A 17,674-nucleotide genomic window follows, 5' to 3' on the forward strand; every position below is an offset into this window, starting at 1 on the left:
GAAGGAAGGTAGAACTTGCCCGTTCTAAAGACTGGAATAGTCTGCGAGTCAGCAGCTTCAGGTTCCTTGGGGTCCACATCAGTGATGACCTGATCTGGACCAACCACACAGACTCCATCAGGAAGACGGCCAGACAGCGGCTCTTCTTCCTCCGCAGGCTGCGGAGGCTCAACATGGATGCCAGGATTCTCTGCAATTTCTACAGGTGCACCATAGAGAGCATCCTGACTGGCTGCATCACCGCCTGGTACGGCAGCTGCACCGCCCTGAACCGTAAGGCTTTACAGAGGGTGGTGAAGTCTGCCCAACACATCACCAGGACGGAGCTACCATCCATGGAGGACCTTTACACCCAGCGGTGTAGGAAGAAGGCCAACCGGATCATTAAAGATCCCTATCACCCCAGCCATAAACTGTTTTGCCTGCTGCCATCCAGCCGACGGTACCACAGCATCTGGGCCCGCACCACCAGGCTCAGAGACAGTTTCATCCCCCAGGCCATAAGACTTTTAAACTCCTCCAATCTGTCATAACTCTGCACCTTAGCATATTTGCACTATTGCATATTTGCACTATTGCACACACTTGCACTATTGTTTTTCTTTTTTTCTTTAGGTGTATATATATATTTTAGATATGTATATTTTATTTTAAATTTTAAATTTTGATTGAGCATTGTTATAAGAGAGCCTGTGACCCAAGCATTTCATTGCAAGCGACTGCTTAATGTTATCGTTGTGCATATGACAATAAACTCTTGAATCTTGAATCTTGAATAAGGAGACCGAACTGGACTGTCAAGATATTAATTTGTGTTTTATTTGCTCTTTTTAATCAATGACCAAAACCTTGCGCCACCTTAAGGAATAGGCGTGGCAAAATAACTGACTAGCGCCCCCTAAAGGGCAGCCCCGGCACCATGATTGGCCGACATGTACAAAAATCGATGGGGACATGTGTCTTTTCATAACAAACAAATAAGTCTCTTGGTTAGATATGCTAGACCAAACAGGAAGCCCACCATTTTGACTTTAGTGGCCATTTTCCACATTTTCACTTTGAAGTACTTGTCGCAGGGCTTTCATCAGATCAACTTCAAATTGAGATGAGTGTCATCTAAACAAGATGGAGATAAAAACTAACTCAAAGATCGATTTTTCGTCAGACGGTGTGACCGTGGCGTTGCCTCAAAGTTTGATTACACGCCATCAAAACACGAGGTTCTGTATCTCAGATATATTTGGTCCAATCGAGTCCAAACTAGACATGTAAGACAAGAGTCCCGGCCTGATGACATCTACACAGAAATCATGACTTAAAATCACAGCGCCACCTGCTGGCAACAGGAAGTGACATGTTTCATACTTTGATGCACTGCTCCTGGCTGCTTTACAATATACAGCTCAAATGAGCTCAGTCAAGTCATTGGACCATGGTCAGAATTGTGACATTTCCTCAAACCGTGTAAACATTGAGGTGCGGCTAAGGATCATCCTTCGCCAAAGGAGACGATGTTGTCATAACTACAGTGTGCATTGTCCTATCACTGCCAAACTTCGGTCTCATGATCAGAGATCAAGCCTGAACAGCTCTATGTGTCAATATTTCCTCAGTGTCATAGCGCCACCTACTGATTCACCATGAAACAGGAAGTACTTTGTCAATCCACTCTGCATTATCCTACCGGACCCCAAATGCTGACCTATAATCACAATCCAGACCTGCACAGCTCCATATATTAATATTAGTGCAGGGTCATTAGCGCCACCTACTGATCAGTGTGATAATTAAGTTGTTGTAACATTGTCCAATTGACACAAAATTGCTCATGCTACATCAGAGCCCCTTCTTCAACAGATATATTAGTATGTATGTAATAATAGTGATGGCGCCACCTACTGGCAACAGGAAGTAAGCTTTGTTTTACAACTATCATTCGATTTACATACAATTTTCACAGTGTGATGTGGTATTTGATAGCGTGGACCGTAATGAGCAATTAACAGGCAAGGATCGACATCACGTGACGGACGCAGGAAGTGAAGCGTTTGTCCTTGCCGCAGTGCGCAAAACGCATGCAACGTGGAGACGTGCACTTGTTCAATGATCGCTCTCTCCACTAACCGCAACAGGCTTCAGATTGCCTGTGCTCGGGCCCGTTAGTGCTACAACGTAGCCCTAGTATTTGTTTTGTTTTCCTTCTAGCTCTTACGGTGTGTTCACACTTATAAAAGCATGTATGTAGATGGAAATAAAGAGGTTGTGAACCATCAGTTAACAAGAGTCAGACCATCATTCAGCCGGGGATGCTAGGGTTAGGGTTAGGGGTTAGGGGTTAGGGTTAGGGTTAGGGGTTAGGGTTACCTAACCCTAACCCTGACCCCCTAACCCTAACCCTAACCCTGACTAATGATAAATGGGCATGTTCATAACACTATCAAAAATAATTCCAGACAAGCATCAAGTGCTTACACTGTTTGACCCTGCACTAACACTTTTGACAAACTGCAACATGACTTTTATTGCTGATCAAACAAATCGGTGCATGTTTTTTTATAAAAGACCACATTTAAAGAGTGAATTTGTCTATCGACTTTTAGATTGTTATGTCTTTGTTGTAATTTAACCTTCCTATTGTCCTTTGGGTCAATTGACCCCATTAAATGTTTAAAATCTTTAAAAAAATAAATAGGTAACTCCTTTTTTTGGCTACACATTTAATGACTTTTCCTATTAAATGGGGACAGCAGGTAACTTTTTTTTTTTTCATGATTATGTATATTCATTGACCTGGACCCATAGTGCACGCATCAGGGTTCTTTTACACTTATTCATATTGATTGTTTAGGATGATATCGAGGTCTCTATAACATGTACTCTTCTAATCTTAACCTTCTGCTTTGGGGCCCTAATCTACCCGACCATAACTGTAGTGTGAGAACCACTGATGGTTCACCAGACATGGGGAGGCATGTACAGCAGCTTTCTAAACCATTTCCCTGATCTATGTGCTTTCTGTTCATGCTTGTTCTCAATTTGATAATAGTGTCTAAGAAAGGGTTTCTGCCAGTGAGGTTTTGTCACAGCTATTTGACAGTGAAAACGACAGGAGAATATATCTGAAATGGAGGAGAATGTTGAGGAGGACCCTGATTTTGAGGCTTCCTCCTCCGATGAGAACTTTGGTGCTGATCCTCCTGTTGTCTCTCAACCACCAGCAGAAATGTTTTCCGTCAAAAAATGATATCCATATCCAAGACATCAAACCAGCTTTTTTTGTTCTTCATAACATTCAACAGAGATATACATGAGATAACACATTTTGAGGGCAGGCACGTGTATTTGGGTACAGTTGGAAAAACTTGGCTGCTCAATATTGTATTTTAGAATAAGATCTTTCTGTTTGCTTATCCTGGGGTCAAATTGACCCCAAACATAAGATACAACAATAGTTTTTATCTCCAAATGTTACATACAATGAAGAACATAAATCCTCTAAAACCCCCAACGATCTCTCCTTAAAATTATAGGTCGATTGGTGAGATTTTATGGTTATTTGCATATTTAGTTGCATAATCGGTAGTTGGGATGTATTGTGGGGTTGGTGGGGGTTGTGTTTTAGATAAAAGGCTATTTAAGTAGTCAACAAAGAAGCAAACCATACTTGAAACATACACTTAGGTTACATTTTTTATTATAATAATTGTCTGGAGGTTTTTATTGCTGTGGTCAAAATGACTCTAAGGATAAACAATGTCAATTTGAGGATAACAGGAGGGCTAAGGGAGAAATCATGAGCTGAGTCTTTGTGTGACCACTGTTTTTCACTCAAGGTTGCTCAATATTCATACATTGTCTAAGTACTTCCCTAATCAGTCCTAATGTTACTCTTATGTTTACTAAGCCTTTTTCACAGGCACTATTACTACTTGATGGAAACGTGCTACAGTCCTATTATTACACAAAACTGGTAAAGTGTCAGACCTCAATATCTACCGTCCTACATCCAAACCTGTGGAGGCGCTAGCGCACCATAGACTTTATAATCAGCGGCCATGAGGATCCACAGAGGAGGAAGACGGCCGCCTCTGTCTTCTATCAGGTCCTCAGTCAGGCTATGAATAGCTGTGTTTCCCGCGGAGCACTCTATTCACTAGATCTCATCACACTGAAGAGAAATGTCTGGACGAGGAAAGGGAGGAAAAGGGCTCGGTAAAGGAGGCGCAAAGCGTCACCGCAAAGTTCTCCGTGATAACATCCAGGGAATTACCAAGCCCGCCATCCGCCGCCTGGCTCGCCGTGGCGGAGTGAAGCGTATCTCCGGTCTGATCTACGAGGAGACCCGCGGCGTGTTGAAGGTTTTCCTGGAGAATGTGATCCGCGATGCTGTCACCTACACCGAGCACGCCAAGAGGAAGACCGTGACCGCCATGGACGTGGTGTATGCTCTGAAGAGACAGGGCCGCACTCTGTACGGCTTCGGTGGATAAACTCACTTTACAACCGCTCAACAACACAACGGCTCTTTTAAGAGCCACACACTGAGTCAGTGAGAGCTCACATCCTCTGCTCAACACGGATCACTCGTTCTTCCAGATTACAACAATCAAACAACGACTGTAAATCGATGGAACTATGACGGTGTGACGTGAGGGTTCAATGTGGGGTAGTTGAATCTCTTAAAGTGAAGAAACTCCAGGATGGAGACTGACTTAGTGAAGCTGCACTTTACTGTTCTCCACACTGATCATCAACCACTCATACTTCCTGCTTCTCACTAATGTGACTGAACTAACAAGAAGAAGCCAGGAGGCCACAGACTGAGGTGAAAGAACTACAGAGGCAGATTCAACACATCGTTACTGTTCTCAAGTAGCTAATGTAAATATTTACATGTGTAAACATACATATGTAAATAACTAAACAGTAAATATTGTAAACAATTGTCGTTGGTGTTTTAGGTTAAGCACCTGCATGAAAATGTTTTCATGTTATTTGATTACACTTGATTTTTCCACCTTAAATATCCATAAATACAACACCTCCTCCTGCCTCCATCAATCATATCCACATTTACACTAACCTTAAAGGGATAGTTCACCGAAAAATTCAAATTTACCCATTTTCTAGTCACCACTATGCCGATGGAAAGTTGGGTGAAGTGTTTGAGTCCATGAAACACTTTTAGGAGTTCCTCATTTAATCATCAATATGTTTGTGGAATATCAAAGGTTTTTTTTATCTGATTTGACTGGAATTCTCAAAAGGTTTAAATGACTGGATCATCTGCATAAGCTTATTGTTAATAAATGATTCATGATCAACAGAACCAATACATCATTAGCAGACTCAGCACACAAAGCCTCAAACGTTTCCTTACAGCTTGAAACCAATGCATTCAGATCACTGGACTTTACTTGGTGTAATTTGAGAATGTGTGAAAATGCGTTGCCTTAAAGTTTAAGGCTCTTATTATATATTTGTCGTGTCCATTTCTGAATTCGGTCATTGTGAACTTGTTTGTTGACCAATGGGTTTCCATGGTGAGTCCTGACAGAGTCACGGCATCAAGCGATGAGAAGAGGAAGCGGAATTTTCTGACACTGACATTGAGGTGTTTGTTAGTGAGGTGGAGGTGAAGAGCGATTCATGGGACAGCAGTGATGTCAATAATAAAGAAAATACACTGATACTCTGCTGCTGCTGTGGATAATACAATGTGTGAGAGTGAAGACGATTGAAAGAACAGAGCCTGAAATAAAAAAAAGAAAGAAACAAGGTTAGTGACAAGGACACTAGCAGAACACAAAACTAGAGAAGAATCAGTCAGGAAGGATGAGGAGAGAGCAAATGTCTGTGGCCACCACATATAAAACTGTTCCCTTTCTGTTGTCTTGCTTTTGCCTCTTCATTGCACCTGTTGTCACTTTCATTTGCACCAAAACAGGTGAAATTGATTCACAATCACTTGTTCTTCCTAAATGGACAGATTGATAAACCTGAAGTGGAACTGACTTGGTGTTTTACTGTGACCATTAAGTGTTCCCTTAACATTTAGAGCTGTGTATTTATCAGGTTGCTTTAGTTCAGTTTGTTTTAAATGATACTAATGTGATACTAACATCAATAATAATAACATATATACTTTCAGACATCTTGCATTTCTTAACCCCCCAAATGTTCCAGTTGAGCTCTACAGTTCAACCTCTGTCAGCAGCAGAATAATGGACTCATGAACGTGGAGACACTCCCACGTGCTGTTACACTGACGCTCAACATTCAGCCAATGACAGAGAGGGAACGGCACAGATAGATTTACATGTGATGTGTTCAAATACAGCCTGGCCACTGACGTCTGCATTCATTGAATCGACTAATATCGTGACGATGCCTGAACCAGCGAAGCCTGCGCCCAAGAAGGGCTCCAAGAAAGCGGTGGCGAAGGCCCCCGGTAAGGGCGGAAAGAAGAGGAGAAAGTCCAGGAAGGAGAGCTACGCCATCTACGTGTACAAGGTGCTGAAGCAAGTCCACCCCGACACTGGGATCTCCTCCAAGGCCATGGGCATCATGAATTGCTTCGTGAGCGACATCTTCGAGCGCATCGCCGGTGAGGCCTCTCGTCTGGCTCATTACAACAAGCGCTCCACCATCACCTCCAGGGAGATTCAGACCGCCGTCCGCCTGCTGCTGCCCGGGGAGCTGGCTAAACACGCTGTGTCTGAGGGCACCAAGGCCGTGACCAAGTACACCAGCTCCAAGTAAACGACTCTAAGGAGACATCAAAGCAACGGCTCTTTTAAGAGCCACACACTTTCTCTATGGAGACAAACTGTCCTGACTCTAACGACATGTCCATCAATATTAAAACAGCCACTTTAAACCAACACTGTAACTGGTTAATTAGATCATGGTTGAATTTAATAATTAGGGTTCATATTGAATTAGTTTTATTGTCCCACGTATTTATGCTCTGAATCATTTAAGAAATATGTTACAGATATAAATGACCAGGATCAGTTCTGTTGGAAATAAAGTGGGCAAATATTTGAATATATATTTATAGTCTCAAAGGAAAATTGCCTTAAACTATAGGGCAAATCATTTATACGTTTTAAACTAATAGTGCAACTGTGGTTGATTGGATCGTGGTTGAATTAAATAATTACGGTTCAGATTGAATTAGTTTTATTGTCCCGTGTCCACAGGTACAATATATTAGATACGTTACAAGGACTGAAGTATTTGTATAGTGCTGTAATACACTGGTGTATTGAGTCTTTTTGTAATGAGGAGTCCCCTAATGGTCATGGATTTATGATCTTTTTAGCATTATCAATATACCCATTTATTTATAGTCCACATTAGCTCCACAACATCCATTCAGAGCCTCAAACTTAACAACAGCCCCTAAACACAACAAACAGCTCTGTCCATGGTCCTGAAACAAGCAGGGCCATTGTCATGGTTGGAAAAACTAGTCAGACTAGGGTTAGAGAGGTTTACATACAAAGGAGTGATTACGATTTGAAGGAAACTCTTAAATCTGAAGATTTGCACTGGGTGCAATATACTCTAAAACTATTAAACTTATTTAACCCTGTCTGCCATGGGTGCACTCTGCATAGGTGGAATATGAGAATGGATCCTTCAGAGTGACTTGACAAACCAAGCTGTGTTTTCCAGTAGCTCAGCTGCTCCTGTTTTATTGCAGCTACTTGTCTGTTCTGAGTCATAAAAATGAGCTCTGTAGCAGCATCGACTTGATCAGTGGCTGTAATTAAACTAAAGTATTGATGAACTGTCATCAGACACTGCAACACCAACAGAGGGAAAGTCACATGGTTAAATTTACTCACAGGCAGCAGAGTGTTTCTCCATGTGGCATTTTTCTCAGATTTATGATTAAAACACTAAGATACATTTTCAGAGTATAATTTTAAACAACTAAAGTAAATAACTTGTTTCAGGACCATGGACAGAGCTGTTTGTTGTGTTTAGGTGCTGCACCTCTACAGTGTGTTGCTCTGAATGGATGTTGTGGAGCAGAGCGCAGCTGCTTTATGCTTCAAGTCTGTGCAGAAACACACGTAGGTGTCAACTGGGTAAGTCGAGCCACTGGGTAAGATGAGCCACTGCCTGTATTTAGATAAATATAAAAAAAAGTAATAGTAATTAAGGAAGTGTGGTCGACATTACTCATTCCATCTTTCACTCAAGCACATGGAGAGAGTGGTAAGCAAACCAGAACAAATATATCTTTGTCAAGCAAAGAATATTCATCTTGGTGCTAAAATGATCCGTCTATCTTAATTAAAATAGATTAACAAACAGACATTAACATGAATACACAGACAGACACTCACACACACACATATCCACACACGTAAATATATACACACAGACACAAAGCCATTTAGTGCATATATAAATTCACATTGAGCCGCTTCATTTGTTGCTATGAAGAACACACACGTGTCCTTTACGTGCACACCACAGCGTGCGTTAGTCACTGACGTCCCCTCGTACTGCAGGAGTTTGGCAACGGCCTTAAACTGCAGCCTTCTGGACCCTGACTGACTGACCCACTGACCTATTGACTCACTCACTGGTTAATGTAGACACTATTGCAATAAATACTAAAATAAAACACAGCACTTGATATTTCTTTTTACTTGCTGACTTTTCTTTTCTGCCTGATTTCTTTCCTGACTGACCAATGACAGCTTCCCATGTCAGCTGACCTGTCTGATCACATTCAAGTAGAAGTCTGAGCCTGAGCCCTGAGAGGCGACTGGGTGAAGGATAGTAATTAGTTGTGTTCCTGATCGACACCAGTGCTGAATTTATTAGATATTTAGTGTGCAAGCGTGTGTGTGTGTGTACGCGCAAGTTTGTATGCATGTGAATGGTTGTGTGTGTGCTTGGCTATAAAGACGGTGAAGTATTATTATGATCTGAAGTAGACCTGACACAATATCCCTGTTATCACTCTCTAGACCATATATATATATATAAGCTTTTTTTTTGTATATACACTACCGTTCAAAAGTTTGGGGTCACTTAGAAATTTCCTTGTTTTTCAAAGAAAAGCACTGTTTTTTTCAATGAAGATAACATTAAATTAATCAGAAATACACTCTATACATTGTTAATGTGGTAAATGACTATTCTCGGTGGAAACGTCTGGTTTTAATGAAATATCTACATAGGTGTATAGAGGCCCATTTCAGCAACTATCACTCCAGTGTTCTAATGGTACATTGTGTTTGCTAATCGCCTTAGAAGACTAATGGATGATTAGAAAACCCTTGAAAACCCTTGTGCAATTATGTTAGCACAGCTGAAAACTGTTTTGCTGTTGAGAGAAGCTATAAAACTGGCCGTCCTTTGAGCTAGTTGGGTATCTGGAGCATCACATTTGTGGGTTTGATTATACTCTCAAAATCTATCTATCTATCTTTAGATAGATAGATAGATAAAAAAAGCTAATGCTTTAAATAGAAGTTCAGGATGCACCGATAGAATTGTAGGTTTCAACCCCGTGCCTCCTTGTCATTGGTCCAGGAGGAAGAGGGGGGGCAGGGGAAAGTGAATCAACTGCATTGAATGTAAACATTTATTTTCTTGTGTGTCAGATATCACATGTTCCTGAGAGAATTTATTTTTTGTATGAATATTCACAACGAATGAATAATAGATGATTGCTACAAAGTTTTTGTTCATGATGTCTTCCATTAAATTGTTTTCCACAGGAGACCTCTCCAAGGACATGTGCCTGAAGACACAAGCAGAGTAATACATTAAAATAACAGAAATAAATAATGGTTTAAAATCCTTGAAAGTCTAATGGAGTTTGACATGACTCTCTTCATATACTGTGGAGAACAAGATGTACCGTGAACATTCATAGTTCATTTGTTTTGTTTTTGTCAAACATGTATCATTGTATTTCAACGGTCCAACTATCAGCTTTTTTCAGCTTTCAATTGCATCTCAGGGTGTTCATCAGTTAAAGGAACTGGCCCAAGGGTCATCTCATGACCAACATTACAACCTTAGCTCACATGATGAGGCCAAAGCTATTTGAGTTCACTGAAGAAGACCCTGAGAAGTGGTCGAAAGCTCAGAAAACAAGTCAAATAATAATGATGGCTGAGTTATATTTACCTGCTCCAGTTCAATGGTCGTGATGTTGTGCATGCTGGATCACTGTCATGTTTACTGGGGCACTTTAATACAACAGAGGACTTGGTCAATGTTTTTAATGAAAACCTGTCTCATGTGAAACACGTCTATAATCAAGCATCTGACCGGACACACAGCACCTAACTTTTAAAACCTGATTTTACAGTTTAAGCAAGAGCACCATCAGTTATTGTTTATGACATTACTTTGTAAATAATAGTTAGTAATAAATGTAATGAATAGATATAATTTCTTCTTCCACTAGATTTGCATCATGATGAATGTAAAGAGGTTGAAAACTTCATTCCATCTGTTGTACCCACATTTGTTTATTTTTCATTGGACAAATAATAAAATGTGGTATTGCATTCATACTGTACATCTTGACAGAGGTATGCAGGTCCCTTTAATGTCGTGGATCCATTAACCTTGGGCATATTGAAATTTGAAGAGTATATTCTTTATATTAACACTTCCAGATGAGCGCTGGTTTCCTCACTAAATGAGACAGAAAAACTACACCTATGAATACGTATTGACTGCTAGTGTGCCTAAAATGACTTATGGTGTACTTGTGTATTTTACAAGTTGGTGGGTGACATGAGGAGATTTGCTCTCTACCAGAGGAGAGTGTGTGGCTCTTAAAAGAGCCTTTGTATCGGTGGTTTCCAGCAGCTTTGCTTTACTTGGACTTGGGGGCCTTCTCGGTCTTCTTGGGCAACAGAACAGCCTGGATGTTGGGCAGCACGCCGCCCTGAGCGATGGTCACTCCGCCCAGGAGTTTGTTGAGACTGGTTCTGTAGCCACAGTTTGAGAGAGGAATTAAAACACAGACATCGGATTTACATATTTTTCCTTTGGAGTTAAAGCAGACATGAATTCAGTTCTTTGGAGAGTAAATAAGTGATATAAAGGTTTCAGGTCATAAAAGTATTTAGACATGTTACATAGGTTTCAGGTCACAAACAGTTCAGGTAATAAAAGTCTCAAACAGTTCTGCAAAGACTTACTTTTCAACCACAAAATAGGTTTCAACCACACATTTACCTTTTATTTAACACGTCTAATTAACAGGTTTAAGCAAGTTAACTACCTCAGTCTAAGTTTTCACATCACTTTAGTGTGTTTCGTTGTCACTTGATTGTAATTATAAGTTAATATCAATAAGCTACATGTGTAAGTTGCATGTGATAGTAACTATATGTTTAACAAATGTTCTCATACAGGCTCGTATAACCACCATTACTAACACAGCTAATAATACGTGTCAAAAGTATTGTAAATATTATTAATTGTATTGTCCAATAGCTTAAAAAAGGTATTTACAGAGTGTCTTTAATCTGAGGTGTTTCTCCTTTGTTCCATGTTATCCTACAAATGTTGACAGTGATTTCAGCATAAAACATCCGTTATAGTGAGTTTCTTTTCATTACATGAAGCACCAGATGTCCTCAGCATCCACTTCAAGGTCGTCCGTCCCTAATAAAATGACAGAGGAAACATAAAAGTATGGCATTATTGCAGAGGAAAAATAAGTTTATTACTTCAGAGTTCATCAGATCATATCACTTCACTTTAGCTTAAGAAATAGGGGGTGGACATCAGCCTCAGGTTCTCCATGTGACTGTCTATGTCAGTAAAGTTACACTAACTATTATTTATTATCATGTGACAGACAAATACATTATTCTGCATGTTCACTTATTTAACACACGAATGACAAATCAGTAAAGTTTGCTTAAGATTAACGATGTAAAAACTGAATGTAGGCGACAAGTTTAGTTTTCACTGTAACACGTTACAACACATCAACACCAATACTCTGTATACGTTAGAGTACATCCAAACCTGTGGAGGCGCTAGCGCACCATAGAGTTTATAATCAGCGGCCATGAGGATCCTACGGAAGCGTATTAGGGAGCGTAGGATGCACAGAGGAGGACGACGGCCGCCTCTGTCTTCTATCAGGTCCTCAGGCAGGCTATGAATAGCTGTGTTTCCCGCGGAGCACTCTATTCACTAGATCTCATCTCACTGAAGAGAAATGTCTGGACGAGGAAAGGGAGGAAAAGGGCTCGGTAAAGGAGGCGCAAAGCGTCACCGCAAAGTTCTCCGTGATAACATCCAGGGAATTACCAAGCCCGCCATCCGCCGCCTGGCTCGCCGTGGCGGAGTGAAGCGTATCTCCGGTCTGATCTACGAGGAGACCCGCGGCGTGTTGAAGGTTTTCCTGGAGAATGTGATCCGCGATGCTGTCACCTACACCGAGCACGCCAAGAGGAAGACCGTGACCGCCATGGACGTGGTGTATGCTCTGAAGAGACAGGGCCGCACTCTGTACGGCTTCGGTGGATAAACTCACTTTACAACAGCTCAACAACACAACGGCTCTTTTAAGAGCCACACACTGAGTCAATGAGAGCTCACATCCTCTGCTCAACACTAATCACTCGTTCTTCCAGAGTACAATAATATGACTCTGAATTATTGGAAAACATGATCTTGTTAATAATCAATATATAAACCATGTTAACTCGTGAAATGTTTTTGTTTGTCTATAGTGAGTTTCCCCCCAACATGCACATAAGTACAACACTTTCTTGCTGCCTCCAACAATCATAACCACATTTATACTAACCTTACTCATATCTCAGGTCAAGTAATATGTACTATGTGACTGTCCAGAAAAAGGATAATTTTGATGTGGGTGAGTTGGTTTGTCAAGTCACTCTGTAGGATCCATTCTCATTCCACCTATGCAGAGTTCATCCTTGGCAGACAGGGTTAGATAAGTTTAATAGTATATTGCTCAAGTGTAAATATTCAGACTTTAACAGTTTCTTTCAAATTGTAATCACTCCTTCGTATGTAAACCTATGTGCCCCTATTCTGACTAGTTTTCCCCCTGCATAGTAGTGTTAACAAACTTGAACCTAAAGACAAAACCACGTCTGAAAAAGGCTGTAATTTTCAGAGTATAATCTTAACCTTGTTTCAGGACCATGGACAGAGCTGTTTGTGTTTAGGTGCTGGTGTTAAGTTTGAGGCTCTGAATGGATGTTGTGGAGCTAATGTGGACTATAAATAAATGGGTATATTGATAATGCTAAAAAGATCATAAATCGATGACCATTAGGGGACTCCTCATTACAAAAAGTCTCAATACACCAGTGTTACTAAAAAAATAAAGTAATTTTACTATTTCTAAGCTATTGTGCCTGTGGCTTGGAAAAATTCAATATGAATGCTAGTTATTAAATTCAACCATGATCCAATCAACCACAGTTGCAGTATTAGTTTAAAACGTAGATTTTAATATTGATGGACATGTCGTTCGAGTCAGGACAGTTTGTCTCCATAGAGAAAGTGTGTGGCTCTTAAAAGAGCCGTTGCTTTGATGTGATGTCTCCTTAGAGTCGTTCACTTGGAGCTGGTGTACTTGGTCACGGCCTTGGTGCCCTCAGACACGGCGTGTTTAGCCAGCTCCCCGGGCAGCAGCAGGCGGACGGCGGTCTGAATCTCCCTGGAGGTGATGGTGGAGCGCTTGTTGTAATGAGCCAGACGAGAGGCCTCACCGGCGATGCGCTCGAAGATGTCGCTCACGAAGCAGTTCATGATGCCCATGGCCTTGGAGGAGATCCCAGTGTCGGGGTGGACCTGCTTCAGCACCTTGTACACGTAGATGGCGTAGCTCTCCTTCCTGGACTTTCTCCTCTTCTTTCCGGCCTTACCGGGGGCCTTCGCCACCGCTTTCTTGGAGCCCTTCTTGGGCGCAGGCTTCGCTGGTTCAGGCATCGTCACGATATTATTCGATCAAATGTATAAAAGACGTCAGTGGCCAGGCTGTATTTGAACACATGACATGTAAATCTATCTGTGCCGTTCCCTCTCTGTCATTGGCTGAATGTTGAGCGTCAGTGTAACAGCACGTGGGAGTGTCTCCATGTTCATGAGTCCATTATTCTGCTGCTGACAGAGGTTGAACTGTAGAGCTCAACTGGAACATTTGGGGGGTTAAGAAATGCAAGATGTCTGAAAGTACATATGTTATTATTATTTTTGTTAGTATCACATTAGTATCATTTAAAACAACCGGAACTATAGTAACCTGATAAATACACAGCTCTAAATGTTAAGGGAACACTTAATGGTCACAGTAAAACACCAAGTCAGTTCGACTTCAGGTTTATCAATCTGTCCATTTAGGAAGCACAAGTGATTTGTGGCTGACACATTAAACGACCTTTATAGGACAAAAACATATTTCTTTGCTGTCGCAAATTAAACACAATTTTGAGCGTTGGTCCCTCCTTAATCTGTCTGTTGCTGCCAGAATCAACACTGTCAAGATGATTATTTTTCAACCTTTGTTATATCTGTTTCAGTGCGTACAATTCTTTCTTCCTCTTTCTTTTTTCCGCAAAGCAGACAGTTATATTATGGAGTGTGTTTAGAATATGAAGACTCCTAGATTGCGACGTCAGATTTTACAGAGGCCCAAGGCTCTGGGTGGAATGGTGCTACCGAACATTTTGTTTTATTATTGGGTAACAAATATTAAAAACTTGAACTATTGGCTTCGATATGAGGATTTGGAGGCCCCTCCATCATGGTTGGTTATGGAGGCAACCTTCACTCATCCGACATCGTTGAAAGTCTTTTTGCAGTCACCTCTTCTTTCTTCGACCTCTAGTTAGACTAAACATGTGATTGTGGCCTCCTGTCTTGAAATTTGGTTTCAATTTAGACGCCATTTCGGCTTACAGACACTCTCTACTAGGGCACCATTAGAGGCAAATCATATCTTTCCCCCATCATTACTGGACAGTGCCTTTTCTATCTGGGCTCGGTTAGGTATACAAACTGTGAGGGACCTATATGTGGATGATGTTTTTGCATCTTTTCAACAACTAGTTGACAAATCTTCACTCCCTAAGGTCATTTTTTCAGGTACCTTCCAATTCGCAATTTTATCCGCGGTCCATTTAAAAAATTTCCCTGCCATTCCTACCGTGTCAGCTCTTGAGATCTTTTTGGAACCTTTCCCGTCACTGAAGGCGGCGATCTCTATTATTTATTCAAACATACACAACCTCTGTTCGGGCTCCTCTAATGTCCTCAAAACTACTTCGGTGACAGATTTGGGTGAGGTGCTTCTGAGTGATGTGTGGGGAGAGATCTTACAGAGGGTACACAGGTCATCTATTTGAACCAAACACAGTTTCACTCAGTGAAGGATCCTGCACCGAGCTCACTACACCAAAGCTTGGATTGCAAAAATGTTTGAAACGGTGTCTCCCATGTGTGATTGATGTCAAGAAGCGCCAGCAAGTTATACACATGTCCACACGTTCTGGGGCTGTCCCTCTTTGAATAGATTCTGGTCTGAGGTCTTCCATACATTATCTAATGCAACTGGGAGGAATATTGTCCCTAACGTTTTTCTGCTCTATTTGGTGTGTTGTCCTTTCCGCTTAATTTTTCTTCTGCCAATAAGGACTTGATAGCATTCACAACTCTGCTGGCAAGAAGATTAATATTGTAAAAATAGAAATCCTCCGCTACTTTAATTTAATTGTTATTTTTATTTTAAATTAAAATTATTATTATTTTTATTTTTATTTTCTGTTGCTTTATCGTGTGCATCTTCCTATCACTCTGAAGGGGGTATGTGCCGTTGTTCATTGTTTTCATTGCGTGAATATCTGTTCCACACAAACCTTTTAATTCAAAAATATATAAAACAACTTATAGCAAATTACGTTCAGATACCATTAAACAGCTGAGTTACAGAGCCGAGTCATTAACAGTTTTTAATAATATCTTCTAACACTGTGCGTGTATCACCAAATCACTGCAGTGAACGTGACTGTGCCATCAGGCGCACAGAGCGCACTGGAGATCACTTACATGAAATGAATAAAAAACATTCACTTTCCAAATAATATCCCAGAGTGGAGGTTAGGATCCACTGATGTGAGGTAATCGGTCAGATGCTCTAAATAAATAAATACTGCCATGACACTGCTGCGTGATGCTGCGTGATGGATGCACGCGAATGGAAGGATGAGGAGGAATCGAGGGTTCAGCGATGTCTGATCAGCTGATATAGATTCTATTGATCTGTGATCTTTGATCTTTGTGCTGAACTGAGTCAAGTATCACACAGATCGACCGATAGAACCGAACCATCCCAGTACAAACACAAGCATATGATAATAATTCTGTTAAATTCTATAGGTTGAGGACATCAAAGCTGCCTGTGAATTTAATAATCCTGCAGTTTTGGATGATTAAAATACAAACATGAGATTCAAAAAGTGTTTTTTTGCCCCCACCTTTGAATTGGATCTTTTTTTTTATTTCAGGCTCTGTTCTTTCTATCGTCTTCACTCTCACACATTGTATTATCCACAGCAGCAGCAGAGTATCAGTGTATTTTCTTTATTAGTGACATCACTGCTGTCCCATGAATCGCTCTTCACCTCCATCTCACTAACAAACACCTCGATGTCAGTGTCAGAAAATTCCGCTTCCTCTTCTCATCGCTTGATGCCGGGACTCTGTCAGGACTCACCGTGGAAACCCATTGGTCAACAAACAAGTTCACAATGACCGAATTCAGAAATGGACGCTACAACAAATATATAATAAGAGCATATAACTTGCTCTTATTATATATTATATTATATATTTTTATACTTATTATATATTTGATATATATAAAAATGTGTTCTCTTAAACTTTAAGGCAACAAATTTTCACACATTCCCATGATACACCAAGTAATGTCCAGTGATCTGAATGCATTGGTTTCAAGCTGTAAGGAAACGTTTGAGGCTTTGTGTGCTGAGTCTGCTAATGATGAATTGGTTCTGTTGATCATGAATCATTTATTAACAATAAGCTTATGCAGATGATCCAGTCATTCAAATTTTTTTAGAATTCCAGTCAAATCAGAGAAGAAAAACATTTGATATTCCACAAACACATTGATGATTAAATGAGGAACTCCTAAAGTGTTTCATGGACTCAAACACTTCACCCAACTTTCCATCGGCATAGTGGTGACTAGAAAATGGGTGAATTAAAATTTTCCGGTGTACTATCCCTTTAAGGTTAGTGTAAATGTGGATATGATTGATGGAGGCAGGAGGAGGTGTTGTATTTATGGATATTTAAGGTGGAAAAATCAAGTCAAATTAAAAAGGGAAAAAACATTTCATGCAGGTGCTTAACTGTGTTTATATATTAATTCTGACTAATGTAAGTTAAGTTCATTCCTGCGTTTATGGGAATTGACAAAACAATTGTTTACAATAATTTACATATGTATGTTTACACATGTAAATATTTACATTAGCTTTATGTGAACAGTAACGATGTGTTGAATCTGCCTCTGTAGTTCTTTCACCTCAGTCTGTGGCCTCCTGGCTTCTCCTTGTTAGTTCAGTCACATGAGTGAGAAGCAGGAAGTATGAGTGGTTGA

The 17,674-nt window shown here is 40.6% G+C and overlaps 4 protein-coding genes across 4 annotated transcripts; 3 read left to right on the forward strand and 1 right to left on the reverse strand.

The window, feature by feature from the left end:
• The first annotated feature begins 4,140 nt into the window (after nt 1-4,140).
• Nucleotides 4,141-4,514, forward strand: LOC118116086 (histone H4). Its single transcript, XM_035167399.2, has one exon. It carries the CDS (start codon nt 4,179-4,181, stop codon nt 4,488-4,490), a length of 312 nt encoding a protein of 103 aa, XP_035023290.1. The 5' UTR covers nt 4,141-4,178; the 3' UTR covers nt 4,491-4,514.
• Nucleotides 4,515-6,377: 1,863 nt separating this feature from the next.
• LOC118116093 (histone H2B) lies at nt 6,378-6,860 on the forward strand. The gene has a single exon (XM_035167403.2). The coding sequence runs from the start codon at nt 6,388-6,390 to the stop codon at nt 6,760-6,762; it is 375 nt and encodes a 124-aa protein (XP_035023294.2). The 5' UTR covers nt 6,378-6,387; the 3' UTR covers nt 6,763-6,860.
• Nucleotides 6,861-12,189: 5,329 nt separating this feature from the next.
• On the forward strand, nt 12,190-12,592 carry LOC118116078 (histone H4). The gene has a single exon (XM_035167390.1). It carries the CDS (start codon nt 12,230-12,232, stop codon nt 12,539-12,541), a length of 312 nt encoding a protein of 103 aa, XP_035023281.1. The 5' UTR covers nt 12,190-12,229; the 3' UTR covers nt 12,542-12,592.
• Nucleotides 12,593-13,588: 996 nt separating this feature from the next.
• LOC118116091 (histone H2B) lies at nt 13,589-13,999 on the reverse strand. The gene has a single exon (XM_035167402.2). The coding sequence runs from the start codon at nt 13,978-13,980 to the stop codon at nt 13,606-13,608; it is 375 nt and encodes a 124-aa protein (XP_035023293.1). The 5' UTR covers nt 13,981-13,999; the 3' UTR covers nt 13,589-13,605.
• Nucleotides 14,000-17,674: the final 3,675 nt, after the last annotated feature.

This window comes from Hippoglossus stenolepis, chromosome 10 (assembly GCF_022539355.2).
Source record: "Hippoglossus stenolepis isolate QCI-W04-F060 chromosome 10, HSTE1.2, whole genome shotgun sequence".
Classification (NCBI taxonomy): domain Eukaryota; kingdom Metazoa; phylum Chordata; class Actinopteri; order Pleuronectiformes; family Pleuronectidae; genus Hippoglossus; species Hippoglossus stenolepis.

Bases quoted from the DNA above. Each gene is read 5' to 3' on its own strand.
- LOC118116091 (XM_035167402.2), bottom strand. From the start codon at position 13,980: ATGCCTGAACCAGCGAAGCCTGCGCCCAAGAAGGGCTCCAAGAAAGCG.
- LOC118116093 (XM_035167403.2), top strand. From the start codon at position 6,388: ATGCCTGAACCAGCGAAGCCTGCGCCCAAGAAGGGCTCCAAGAAAGCG.
- LOC118116078 (XM_035167390.1), top strand. From the start codon at position 12,230: ATGTCTGGACGAGGAAAGGGAGGAAAAGGGCTCGGTAAAGGAGGCGCA.
- LOC118116086 (XM_035167399.2), top strand. From the start codon at position 4,179: ATGTCTGGACGAGGAAAGGGAGGAAAAGGGCTCGGTAAAGGAGGCGCA.